This window comes from Stegastes partitus, unplaced genomic scaffold (genome assembly GCF_000690725.1).
Source record: "Stegastes partitus isolate 25-593 unplaced genomic scaffold, Stegastes_partitus-1.0.2 Scaffold436, whole genome shotgun sequence".
NCBI classification, from domain to species: Eukaryota; Metazoa; Chordata; class Actinopteri; family Pomacentridae; genus Stegastes; species Stegastes partitus.
Window position 1 is genome coordinate 92,703 of NW_007578167.1, and position 13,374 is coordinate 106,076.

A 13,374-nucleotide genomic window follows, 5' to 3' on the forward strand; every position below is an offset into this window, starting at 1 on the left:
GGAAACTGAAAGAGTTCCCATCATGAAGACAGATTCGTATACTTGCCAGCCTGAGAGTCAACTTGACAACATTTTGGAGAAGAGAAACTTAAATCAGAGAGCTTCTTCTTTTTGGTGGTGACTATAACGGGACTACAGAGTCTGGGGCTTTCTTGTGGGAATTTTCCAAAAGCAAATCGATAGAAATTAGGTCAGCAGATATGTTTAGCGGAAAATATGATGCCGTTAAGTCAGACAGTCATAGTAACGTGACCTCTGGGCCTCTATCTTGACTTCTGCAGTTTTGAGTATAAAGACGAAGAAGGTTCAATGCTCACGTGACCTTTTCCCCTAAAGCTGCTGATCTAATGATCAGAGTTTTTGTACCCAAAGGTATCAGAGATGTGAAACGAAAGCTACCAGTCAAAAAACAAAAAAGAACTGACCTGTAAATCTGGACAAAAAGAAAGACAATCATTGAAGAGGAGCACCTGATTGCTTTACCTCCCTCCTGCAGGTCTCTCCCTAAATGCCATGTCCCATAAGAGTGCCATTTAATAAATGCCTCTCCATTAACATGACTCTAGAACATCGTGACCTTCTCCAACCATCTGCTATTGGTCCTGAGGGAGTCGGCTGCATGAAGCTGGCTGGCAGCCACGGCTTTCTGGACACACTTCACAAGATATAGAACCGTCATTCATGGCTCTTTCTAACTGGGTGTCCATTTCACTTGTCTCTTGTGTTCTGTCTCTCTTCATGTTTTGTGCATTACCTTCACAATGCCTCTTAACAATATTGTCTAGGAGGACAGCTTTTCCTCTCGATCCACTGTATCCTCGGAAGACGAGTAGAGAAAAGCCTGCTCTGGAGTTGAACGTTGCCCAAAACTAATTTTAGAAAGTGACTGTACCGAAATGCAAGGTAGAGTTCAATCCATACTGTGTGGGTTGATAATGCACTTTTGAGAGCTCTCAATAAGGTGTTGTCTGACCTATATTCCTTCCTTCAAGTATTTTTCTTCTCTTCTCCTATATTTCGCTGCCAAACTTTGCTGTGTGGCAGGACAGCTGCAGGCTCTCACATTCTGCACTCCTCCTCCCTTCTTCTTCTTCCTCTATTCACATCCTTGTCCTGGGCTTCAGGCTCAGCTCCCAGTCAGCTCTTTTTCTCTCTTCTCCTACAAAAAATCTGCCCCGATTGCTTCCCTTTTCCCCTCTTTTATGTCCTCAGGATGAGACCTTCCCAAAAGGTACAGTGAAACTCACGTGATGGGAAAAAGACGGATCAAAGTGTGCAGCCACACAGAGAGAGCACTTAACCTGTGATCACATGCAATGTGTGTCTGCATATCCAAAGCTATGATCTTTCTATGCTTTCCAGTCCCTTTACTAAAAGCTGTGAGAACAGGATGTCTGAAGTCATTAAAAGGAAGAGCACAATAAATCAGCCATTCATCCAAGCCACACCTGTCAACCCAACCAAAACCACATGGCTGCCTTCAAGCAGAAGAGGCCTCCTAATAAACTGGAAACATGTAATAACAGAGAGAAAATCTATGAAGAGAGTAAAGCTGGACGAGGGCTAAAATAAGAAACGCCAAGGTAGCAAAAATATGTAGAATTGAATTATGACTTTGCCAGGCAACACTCTTAGACATGTGACATCCAACTGCCTTATTGTATTTACGTTGGATCATCTACTTTCCAGCAGATCTAGGAGGATGGAAAAGTGCATTTTGGTGCATTTTTTTCATTTGGCCAAATGTCATTTTCTAAGGGTTCAAATCAATCAAGTCACGGTGAATTAGAAAGTTAGCATAAGACTCTGGAGTTGCTCTTGCAAGTGTGTGGACCTACTGGGTTGTGTGTTGCACAAAGCTAAGCCCTCTGTAGCAACACCAGCAGCATTCCATCATACGTTCGCCTGCAGCTTGGCAACCAAAAGGGGGTTCCCCACTACCCTACATCCTTGTGAAAAAGGACCCCCAAACTCCCCCCATAGACGTCCAGAACACCACCGCATTCACATCCAGAAAAGACACACTGCCTTAGAGCGGAAAGTCTTACACATCGGTACACATTCGGGTTCTTTCTGTCACTGTTGTTCCTTGTCGGCTAAAGTTGAGAAAATTAACCCATTAAAGCTAGGAGACTTTTTCTATACAGTCATTTTTTGAAAAACGGACAAAAATGTATCCCAAAAGACACTGAAGGCATGCAAGCTAAGAAGAGTCAGAGATGTTTTTGTTGAAATAATATTCCCATGCGATGTTTCTGTGAGTGTACGAGCAGTTATTTACCATGTCCAGTTCCTGGGAGACTCGCCGTTTGCGGAGCTCCTCCATGCGGTCACTGACGTCACTGAAGCAGGTGTTGTAGTACTCAGAGTACTCCTGGGCAAGGTCATCTATGTTGCCCAGAGAACCATCCTGAAACGGAGAAGAGAGGGCAGTTTAGCAAGGGAATGATAGCAAACTGGGGAAAGGAAAGCTGACAGATGCACAAAAGAAAACTCAATTTATGATTCAATGGAAAGAAGAAACTCCAACGCTCGTTTAGGCCGTCCAACAAAAAGCTAAAAATTCCCTTTCTGAGTCAATCGTTCCTACATTTGCACATACATGCAATCATTTACTCTTACATTACAGAGTTCCACCAGTGCGATGTTGGAGAGAAAGTCTACTCGAGTGAGCAGACTGTAAGACATCTGCTTCCATCTTCACCATTTCCTCCGTGCAGAGATTTGTGAAACAACAGGGATACAAACATCACCACTGACACTTTTCCTACACAGATACGATTCTGTTGGCTTAGCAGTAGGCAGGAACTTTGTGAATTTGTGCGCTACTTTCATTATGTGTCCACTGTTCCTCTCTGTAGCACCACAACTTTCAAAGCATCATCTGGTGCAAACTGAGAGCACACATGTTGGGACAAATATGCCGTCTCCATTCACCAATCTGCTGACGTAGTCCATACAAACAACCTATAAATACCCCTCCGCAGTTAAAGCGGTTGTATATTAGGGCCATTTATTCGCTCTTATCAGTTCCCATTCAGTGTCTCTGGCAAGCCCACGGTTTGTTCCTGGGTTTTGTCTTCATCGCGGCTCATATCAAGGATGCCCTTTACCTCCTCAGACATTCACCAAACTCCAAACCAAACACGCTTTTCCGGCTGGCCGTAGTTTAGATCAGCGCAGTTCCTGCCTTTGTGCGGAAGACGTGTTTGGGACGGAGGAGAGGAAGCTGTGCTCCAAACACTGAAGATCTTACCTAACAGAAAACAGCATCTTGGAATAGCCTGGAATTTATAAAAACAAGTGACCGAACGCCAACTGTCGACATAAGTAGCCCGCATCATGAATCAAGACGACGAAATTCACGGGAATCGGTTGCTTTCATTTCCAGCTAACTAGAAACACTAAACACATCATTTGCTCCTCGAATTAATCCCTTAAGATGTTTGCAGGACATAAAGCGATCTTTATTGTTACAATGTGGGAGAGAAGACCAACTACCATCTCTGGTCTGGGTGAAAATGTAGGCCATTCTGCCGGTGATGGCCAACTGCTGAATATTCATCAGTGTTGATCTAATCTGTGCCAGGCAGACAGCTAGCATTGAGTCACTGTGCAGGGTCCGAACAGTCTCTCTCTCAGTCTCTGTCTTTCTCAACCGGACTCCCTATCTGGGTGCCAGGCCACAAATGAATGGATCACTGTGAGTGCGAGTAAGAGCGCCACACACACACACACACACACACACACACACACTCGGGGGGCATAGGGCCTTCTTCAGAGATGGGTGTCTAGTCGGGGGAGGACACACATTAGCATGCGCACACATGCACGCGGGGGGATTTCAAAAACATCGGACCAAAACAAACTGAGGCGAGCCAATCATAAACACCGCAGCTCGCCGGACGGAGTTACGCAACGGTGGTTATTAATTAGGCGACGAGCACGACGTGACTGACAAACACACGTGTTTTGTCTCAAAAGCCGAGCTTGGCTGCCTGTTATCTGTCCTCCCACCCTTCTCTTTGCTTGAGAAATCCTGTTCTGGCCAGACATATGGTTTGAGATGACTGAGAATCCCAGTGGAACACTCCCTGAGCAGGCGCATGCTCTCCCCTTCATTCCTCGCGCCGACTCAAAGCGCGCTCTCATTACAGAAATGTTTTAATCACAAGCCACATACCATGACTGTGTAAATCTATTTGCTGCATCTGAAACCCGTTGTCAGATTATACAAGCTCCTGATTGACAGAAGCCGACAACAAGTGCTAATTTCGGGGCCCAGCAGAAGAGACGGTTAATTGAGTTTTGCCATTTTCCTGCCCCTCCCCCCGCCTCGCCGCCCAGCAGGAACCTCAGGTAGCCCCGCATGTGTTCCGTGGTTCTCAAACAGACTGTGACAGCACGAGTCCACGTGTGTGCAAACATTCATGTGTGTGCGTGGATAACTGGGATTCCTCCAATTCTCCAGCGGGATTAGCTCACGGGCCTTCGGCACAGCTGACCCCCTCCTCGCCCTCCTCGCCCCACCTCCACCAGCACCTTGTAAAGTGACACTTCACACGCTCTGTTATATCCGTGTCCGCTGCGAGACGGCACGTGAAAAGAAAAATGCCTTCAGGTGAAAGGGAGCGGGCGGCGAGGAAGGTAAAACCCAGTGTTCTCTCAAGATGGAGTGCTTGTGTGTCAGCGCATGAACAAGTGTTCTGGAGAGATTCTGTCAGCATGGGAGTGAAAGGTGGAGGAGCTGACAGTAACACTAGAATCCAGCTCAGAAACTGGGCAGGGTTTGCGGGTTATGGACGAGAACAGCTGTGGGGTGAGAGAGGAATAAAACATCTGGAGTGTGGGAACAGAAACGCTGCATCTACAAGAGATTCTATGGATGAGTGTCGGATTCCCCGTGACTTATCTGACCTAGAAAAAGACACTGGTCTGGGTGAGCACATCAGACTAAACCCTCCAAACAAATACTTTACAAATCATTTGTACTGAAGTCAAACAACAACTCATGTTTGAAATAGAAACTAATGCTGGTGGAGGTGATGTAACAGCTCCTCCGCCCTGTATGCGAGGGAGGCCAACTCCCCATTTTGACTCGAACAATAGCGACAATAGCTCGACAAAAAGCAACACCCATATGAGTACGTGCGATTGATTTGACTTGCAGCAAAGAGCGTGCGTGTGTCATTTGCTGTCCGAGGCCAAGACGCTGTTCAGTTCCATGGAAGCGGCTGAAATATGTCAAACCCAAACTGAACCAAACTGCTGTAATGTAACTTCTGTTCCAAGGACTTGTGCGACTCAAAACAGAAAACATTCGGAGAAAATGTGCACCGCTGCAGAAGTAAGTGTGTAAAAGTTATCGCTGCGAGTTAGCGGTTACCATGTTGCTCCAGCATCCAAACCCTAATTACTGGCATTGCACCACATTAGATCACTATGTCAGTAATGTGTCACATGACTGCTACTGAAGCATTACCAAGTGATTTACGCAATATTCATTTCAGAGAAGTGGAAATGATTTACATCCAAGCCAGACATGAATGTAAAGCTCTCATCATCTCTTCATCTGTGCGAGCAGCTTGAATACAAACGTATGTGATCTGTGCATTAACACGACGCAGAACACGTGAACGTGGACGCAGCCTCTGGTCAATTGTGGCCGCGGCATTCCTCGCATTCTTCCTGACAAAGACATTCGTCTCTACTGACGTTCAGTAAATTAATACAAAGCAGCATCACTTTAATCAAGAGGCGAGGCTGTATTTTATTTCCATTCTGCTATTTACAGAGCCTGTGTTGTATATTTTATCATTTGTCAGTAACAACCACACAAACAGACATCAGCTTGATCAGTTTCAGATGCAAATCGGCACACACACATCCCATATCACGTTAAAGCTACCACCGGCTCCACTAGTTGCCCCTATTGAAGGCATCTCTGCAGTTATTTGTGTTTTTTTACTCTAAGATTGGCCTGAATGAAATCTGTGCCCCTTTCATATGAACATTCCACGTCTGGCAAAATAAACACCATGTGTTCAACTTGTTTTGACCCATTCATAACTGACAAACGTTCTGGTCTGTGGGTTATCACGATTATACACAAATCAGCTATTGCAGTAAAATACACGCCACCGAGAAGCCACAGACTTCCAGCAGACCTTGTGGAAATCTGTTTTCTTCCCAGAGTCGTAGACTTTATCGGTTCATTCAAGGTAACTATGATAAACGAAGACTTTAAAAAAACTCCCAGGCAGCTATATTGATCTAAAAGTTGCACCGTGTGAGTCTGAACAGTCATTTTATTCACATTACAAGCATTGTTAGGATATTTTTATCCACCTTTTGAATTCTTTAGGGAGTAAAGCATTTAGTTTTGGCATTTCCACTGTGATGTTCATACGGTAACAGAGCTGTTTTATAAAATTACATGTTTAAAAAGTGCAGCTGAAGTGACAGTTTCATCAAGACTCTCTACTCAGTTTTACTCATAAAGTCCCTGTTCACAACCTAAGTCACTCCACCGAAGCTATCTCCTGTAAAGTTATTAAAAATTCCACAGCCAGCATGCAAAACACCGATAACTTGGGTTTCCTCGCGTGCTTGGAATCACTGCCAAGAGGCTAATCTCTCAATCAAGTTACCCTCGATTCATGTTTTCCACATCGTGTTGCAAAGAGTCTCAAAGAAAGCGCTCGTTTGTTAGAGAAAGACATGACAAAAGGCTGAACGCCGCAGTACGTTCTCTTCTATCCTTTGGGCTCACATTCCTTCGTGCATCATACTGGGGCTCAGTTGTGCAGGTCATGAATGGTAGTGTACATGGCAGTAACTATTGTTACAAGGATAGCCTTGTGACTGGTCGTTCTCCAGGGAAAAGAACAATGACAGCACTTTACAATGGAGCCATGCATCTGATGTAATGTTAGAACGTCAGTAGTGTGATCGCTTTCGCTTGCTACGTAATCCCAGGACAGGAGTGGCAGGTTGAAATTGCCACCAACGGGCTTATGCTGTGTTCCATTGTGCTGATGTTTTGTTAAGAAGTCAACCACGAGCATTAATCATGAACGCACCACTTTAAACCCAACAAGATTAAAGGAGATCGCCTGCCAAACAGTACGAACATCATAGCAGCACCAGTTAGTAATCAGTCCAACGCTCCACCCTCCAACTCTACCCCATCCAGTTCCTCAGGCTCACGCAAGAACAAAGATCAACCGTGCCACTTATTGTTTTTCCAGGACTAGCGCAGTGGTAACGCTCTACTGCCGACTACAATGAGGAAGCAGACCAGATAGAGAAAGACAAAATGAGCCAGAGGAGATATCTGGAAAAAATAAATGTTGGAAAAGATTTTTTTTTAAAAAGCTGCTCATGTGCCATGTTGTATCCTCCGACTACAGCAGATCTTGAAGGTGCTGCTGCAGTGGAGAATTCCACTGGAGACACAGAGCCAGCAGATGTCTGACTAAACTCTGTGGTATTGGCTTTAGGAGCCACCGGTGGAAGGCTGTTGAGGAGGGTAAGGCCAAGGGCCACAGCTCACTCTTTTCAGGGAGCTTCCTCAGGATATCCGTGGCTTGAGCAGAACAGTGCTTTGCCATCCCAGCAGAGGAAACCTGCCAGATCTCTGGGTGACCTCAATAATGAGACTGGTCAGGGAGGGGGAGAGCAAAGGAGCAGTGAGCAGACTGGGCTGGGCAACAACAGAAAAAAAAAAAAAAAAAAATTAGGCCATTATAGACTGTGTTGGAACATTACTGGCAACAACACAAAGTGGCCTAACTCACCATTGTTTGGCAGCCAAACAGTGAAGCATATGCTGCCACTATGTATGAGGCGCTACGTGGGAGGATGTACGTAGGGACCACACCATCTAACGATATGCTTCCCAGACACAATCAATAATCGTGTCTCGAGAGCAGCACCGGATCCTTAGGTTTAGACATGAAGCGCCGTCTCCTACATAATCAGTGTTTTCCAAATGGACAAACTCCCACCCACGCTGTGCAAAACACCACAAAACTCTCTTCAAAAAAAAGAGAAGGGCTCCCTGCAGGCAAGTAAAATATTTCCACAAGCTGAAGATGACATTTCAAGCGAAAAGCAGGGAAAGTTTCTCGAGAGGAGCGAAGAGGTCGTTGTGAGTGATTGTCGGCTGTCCGGGTCGGCGATCTAGTCCCGGAGACCGCTAGAAGGCACACGGCTCGGTCTCTCTTCTACGCTTTATTGAGAAAGTTATTCCAGACAAAACTGAATCCCACACAGTCAAAAAGAACATTGGCCAAACGGGATGCAACGGAGAGGAACTGGAATCTAGATCATCTCAGAGATCTTGACGTCAAAAAAAAAAAACACGACGCTGAAGCAGAACCCAGCGTTTAAAGTTTAATAACGTTCAATAAAGAAAGTTCTGATGTGAGGAAGAAAAAAAAAATCTCCCTAAGTGGGCTGAAACTAGGAGCAAAATCCCATTCAGACTGTAAATCCAACCACTTAGAGCTCCTGCACCACGCTGTCCTAAACTGCCTTTGACTCTTAATTAGTTCAAGGGCTCGTTACTCGGCTTCGACCACAAGTAAATGACTGGCTTTCTTAGGTATTCTTATTAAACACATTCCTCCACACGTTTGCTGTGTATGGTTAACCTCAGGGACCGGGGGCCCTCAGAGAAACACTGAAGCAGCCTTTGATGTATGTACAGTCAAAACATGATGAAAACTTCACTTTAAAGGAGCGAACAAACTCTTTGCTGCGGGGCTGTTTCGACGCTAATCCGCGCCGTCACTGGAAGCCGTTCTCCAGGAACATACAGTCATCAGGAGACGACAGAAGCGACCAGATCTTTATCAGGATGTGTGTTGAAGCATGCGGGCCTGTTCTCACGTGCGGGGAGTCGATTTGTGTCTAAGTTGGGTCAACAGGATCGGGGCAAACCCAAACGTAAAGGGCATTCCTTTATAGGCCTCCAAGCAAAACAAAAGCCATTGAAAGTCACAGCGCGGCGGTTATATTTAGTAGATCCATGCTGTCCTGACAGAGATATGGTGGTTATTGTGCTCGGGTTCTCACAATGTTCTTAAAGATAGCAGATAAAGTTCACCATAAAGGGCGGCTCGGTCACCATTTCTAAACAAAGTCTTTGTAAGAAGCTCAATCACATGTTCTGCAGAAATGAAGTCACGTTTGACAAGTTGTCAAAACCCATTACGTTTCACATTTTCTGCCTGTGCGATCACCGCATGCTCGTTGAGCGTTGTGCACGATCACGCTTGTTAAACCAGTTAGTTGTGGTGTGAAAAACTGACCCGCTGAACCTGCTAAAGACGCTCAGCAGCCGCGCGGGCCGATCGCGTTCCACACTTCTAGCGCTTCTATTTCTAGTGTAGTGTTGCAGGGAAAATAAGACGGCTCATCCAAACCGGCCCGAGACTCAAGACATAAACCAGTAAAGCGACGCAGTGCGTGAGACAGCATTCCAACAAGAGCCGAAGTCGGGATTTTGAAATAATGCGAGGCTGTGCCATGTCTGCTGGCAGGATGAGTAATGGGTTTGAAATAAACTCAGTGAGAGCTTCGTAATGATTATTGGCAGGATGTTTAGCTACTTAAAATTAATGTAGCAGTTAGTCAAAGCTTGGAGAACGTTGATATGAACCACAAACATTCATATTCATTTAGACTGAAATATCCTGCTTTTCTGTACATTATCAACCTGTGATTACATTTAATAGATGATTATGTTTGCAAAATACTGGAGTTGAGTTTGTTGAGAGCAAAAGAACTGTGTGAAAACCTGTTGCTCATGTGTGTGTGTGAGATAGTTTCCCTTTAAGAGGGAAAAAGAACAACAGAGATGAGCACAGTCTTGCGGACATTTGCCTCCAGAGCAATAAATCTGGATAAATTGCCTGGCCGAGAGCCAGATCTCCCACCTAGTGTCAGAGGGGCAGGACAACAGCTCCACCTCCCCCCCATGCACACACACACACACACACACACACACACACACGAATACACACTATTCACATCTTCAGCGCCAGACTAAACCAAATTAACACCTCTGTCTTCACACCGACTGGAAGTGACTGCCATGCATTTGGTCAGCAGATCAATCACTCACAATACACAGCATCTCTACAGTCGCAAGCATTTACAGGCACAAACATTTAAAGTATCCGACTGCCTCTGGAGGGAGATAACAGCAGATTACAAAGAACACAGGACGCAAAATCTGACTTATAATCGATATGAGCACAAACACAATGAGGCGTGACTCCTAAATGATACTGCCTGTATGGAAATGGGTAAAATGTCAGTTTCTCCCTAAAAAAAAAACTGAACATATCTCTACACAAGCATCTTTAATAATAGTTTGATGTTTAATTCTGCTATCATCATGTCACTTCAGAGCCTCTGGACTTACAGTAAAGCTTACCTGACCTCCACAGGAAACAACACAGCCACAGACAGACATGCCAGCAAACAAAATCCATCTCCAAACGGTTCATTTCTCAGTGCAAAACCTACCATTCTTTAATCCCACTCCTGTTTGCAGTTCAACCAACTCAACAGTGTGAACTCATCACCTGCAGCCTACACCCAAGTCACCTGAACACTAAGCAGCTGAGTGCTGTGGGTGTGAATCTTGGGCCTTTTCAGTCTTGTTTGGATGCATGATGATTTGCATGCACCGACTGGTTCGCCACTCAATCTGCAAATCAGTGTCAACTTTGAGGATGAGGGTTAAAAATCTCAGTTAGTTGTGATGTCAGTCTATGATCATGGCACCCCTCCCCAACACCCCCACCCCAAAACAAACTCACCAGCATCCCCATGACGTCCGTCCACAGTTGGGAAAAACTGTCGGACGCGGCGGCGCTGTCCGCCTGGGGCTCCTCGGAGGGCGCACCGGTCCCCTGCTCACCCTCCATAACGTGAGGAAAAACTTGTTTACAGTCAGACCGATATGGTGCAAAAGCTCGAATCCAAGCCCGCAGGCCAGGGACCTGATCGCCAGCAAGTACGCGAGGTGTCGGTGCCAAAAGGCTGCTCTACAAAAAGTCGCCCTTGACGCACCGGTGAAACGCTCCAGCGTTGCTTGGCACGAGTCGAAGTTTGGTGCGTAAATTGCTTCCTGACATGTTCGCGAAACTCCCAGGACAAGTAGGATGCAGATAATTAAACCCCTCGAAACCCCGTAAGAACAACACAAGCGGCCTGTGTCAGACCCTCCGCCGGTCAAATCCGTCTCAGCGCTCCAGAGCGGGGGGTGCTCCCTTTGCTGCTCCACCGCAACGGATCCGCGGCCGGGCATAAACCAAACCTCACACCGGGGAGAGGGGGAGGGGGGGTTGCGGAGAAGGGAGAAAGTCGTCGAAGCGGGCCAAAAAGTTTTAGAAAACTTGTCGGAGTCCCTCGATGACTCACAGAAAAAAAGTGTCTAAAGTAGTGCAGCGAGCGCGCACGTTTCCATGAAAACTTTGGAGCGAGAGAACGCCCGAGCAAATCCTCCAAACACTGCGCCTCCCCCTCTCTCCACCCGCCGTCTCTCCCTCCCTCTCTCTCTCTCTCTCTCTCCCCCCACACACTCCTCCCAACAACACATCATGGCAGCAAAAAAAGAAAAACACTTGTCCTGTATCAGAAGCAGGGATTAACTCCCACCACTAATATTCGCTTTTTCTTAGATTTACGCACTGTTCAAGGTTTTTGTTTTTAGTAATCTTAAATAATTTGACCCTTTTGTTTAACTTTAAACATGATTCTCATGGCAAGTTCAATCCTGCTGGTGACTAAATCCTACTTTTAGAGGGTTTAATGCCCCCCATTGCCGTCCATGAATGCTTTAAATGATAACCCCCTCTGAATCATTCATTTAAGGAATCTTTAACAGCCCAGAAATCTTTTTTTTTATCTCACGCTGACATGCTTTCCACCAATACATTTCTCCAGCCAGTGGTGAATAGGGGAGCAGGAACAAAGCACATTCTCCACACGATTGTCTGGAAAACAAAAAAGGGCGCATGGGAAAAATGTTTTTCATAGCTCCCCTCTGCCCGCCTCAAACCGCCCCAAAAGCTTCATCTCTAACTTTCTAATTACTTAATTTGAGTTGTTGAGGATTGTTTTGTCTTTGTGCCGCACATAATGCAAACAGCAGTCGGCCTCCAGCGCGGCAGATGTCCTCTGAATCAAGAGAAGCACTTTACGAACAAGCATGAAATCACAGCAGCTCTGCGTTTGTTAGGCCCCCACCGGCGCCTTGTCTCTATTGTAATGAAGAAGTCCTGATGCTGTCCCTGTTGTTGTCAAGAGCTAGTTTTTTTTTTCCCCCCTCAGAGCAGATACAGCTGCCGTGTCTCGTGACAGAAACCAGAAGGACCAGAGATGGAAAGAGCCTGAACTTTTTACCATCCCTCCGTCCAGCTCCTCCTCCCTGTGGATTCAAGTCCGTCTGAAAAACTTTACCTGCTGCTCACCGGATCAGCCAGAACATGTACATGCAAAAGTGGAGCAGACGAGGAAAACTATTAACCCCGCATTCCTTTCTGTAACCATGTAAAAGGCGATCAGTTACACAATAATCCACACAGCTACAGTTTCACTTGTAGCAAGAAAATGCGGGATCAGAGGCCTACTGTCGATTATTTATGGTGCAAAAGGGCTCGCATAAATTTTGACACGATGGCATTTTTGGCAGCGATATCTACAGAGAATCAATTTTATTTGTGCTATAGAGATATTCGTTATAAAAACAGGGACGTATAATGCTGATTTAGGAGCCGTAGTGAAACTGGAGGTGAAGTGGAAATGTCAAAGGTTTGCATTTTGCTCTCTTTGGCGACACCTGTGGCGATAAGCGGTAATTGCAGGTGTGTGTTTGGAACTTGATTCCCCCGACTGGGTCATGGTGGTGTTATCTAGTTATCCAGTTCATGCTTGTGTAGATGCCAGACCTCTGATATGATTTCATCAGCGGGTCAATCTCTGCTGTGTTTCCTCTTTTGGTGACAGATGATTCTACGACGTTATTGGTAAAAACTGTTCAACATCTCAACTTTTGCAGCGTTAACGTCACTTGGCACATTGCTGCTAATCTGCACAATGCAGAAAATACAGTGGAAATTAGTTTTGCATGTTTTGGACTAACTGTAGCGGGAGATAAAATACGAGGTGATCAAGGTTTTCATAAAGAACCTCTGGGGATCTTGAATGTTTCGACCAAAACAGCGATCCATGCTGAGATACGTCAATAAAAAAAACATCATGAGGAAAATTCAGAGACATAAATCCATCGGATTCTTTCTAAAAGTCTGTAATCCGTGAGGATATTTCATTCCAGACGGCTAAACGCTATATTAA

General features: G+C 45.6%; 1 protein-coding gene across 3 annotated transcripts in view; it reads right to left on the bottom strand.

Moving 5' to 3' along the window:
* Window positions 1-13,374, bottom strand: part of sash1a (SAM and SH3 domain containing 1a) — a 71,779-nt gene that overhangs the window by 40,351 nt on the left and 18,054 nt on the right. For 2 of the 3 annotated variants that reach the window (XM_008286160.1, XM_008286159.1), the window contains exons 1-2: window positions 10,836-11,543; window positions 2,282-2,410 (exon numbers count right to left, since the gene is read on the bottom strand). In XM_008286160.1, coding sequence (XP_008284382.1) covers window positions 2,282-2,410; window positions 10,836-10,943 — 237 coding nt within the window. In that variant the 5' untranslated portion in view covers window positions 10,944-11,543. Of the gene's footprint in view, window positions 1-2,281; window positions 2,411-10,835; window positions 11,544-13,374 lie in introns of those variants that run through there. The other variant, XM_008286161.1, reaches the window with a different exon arrangement.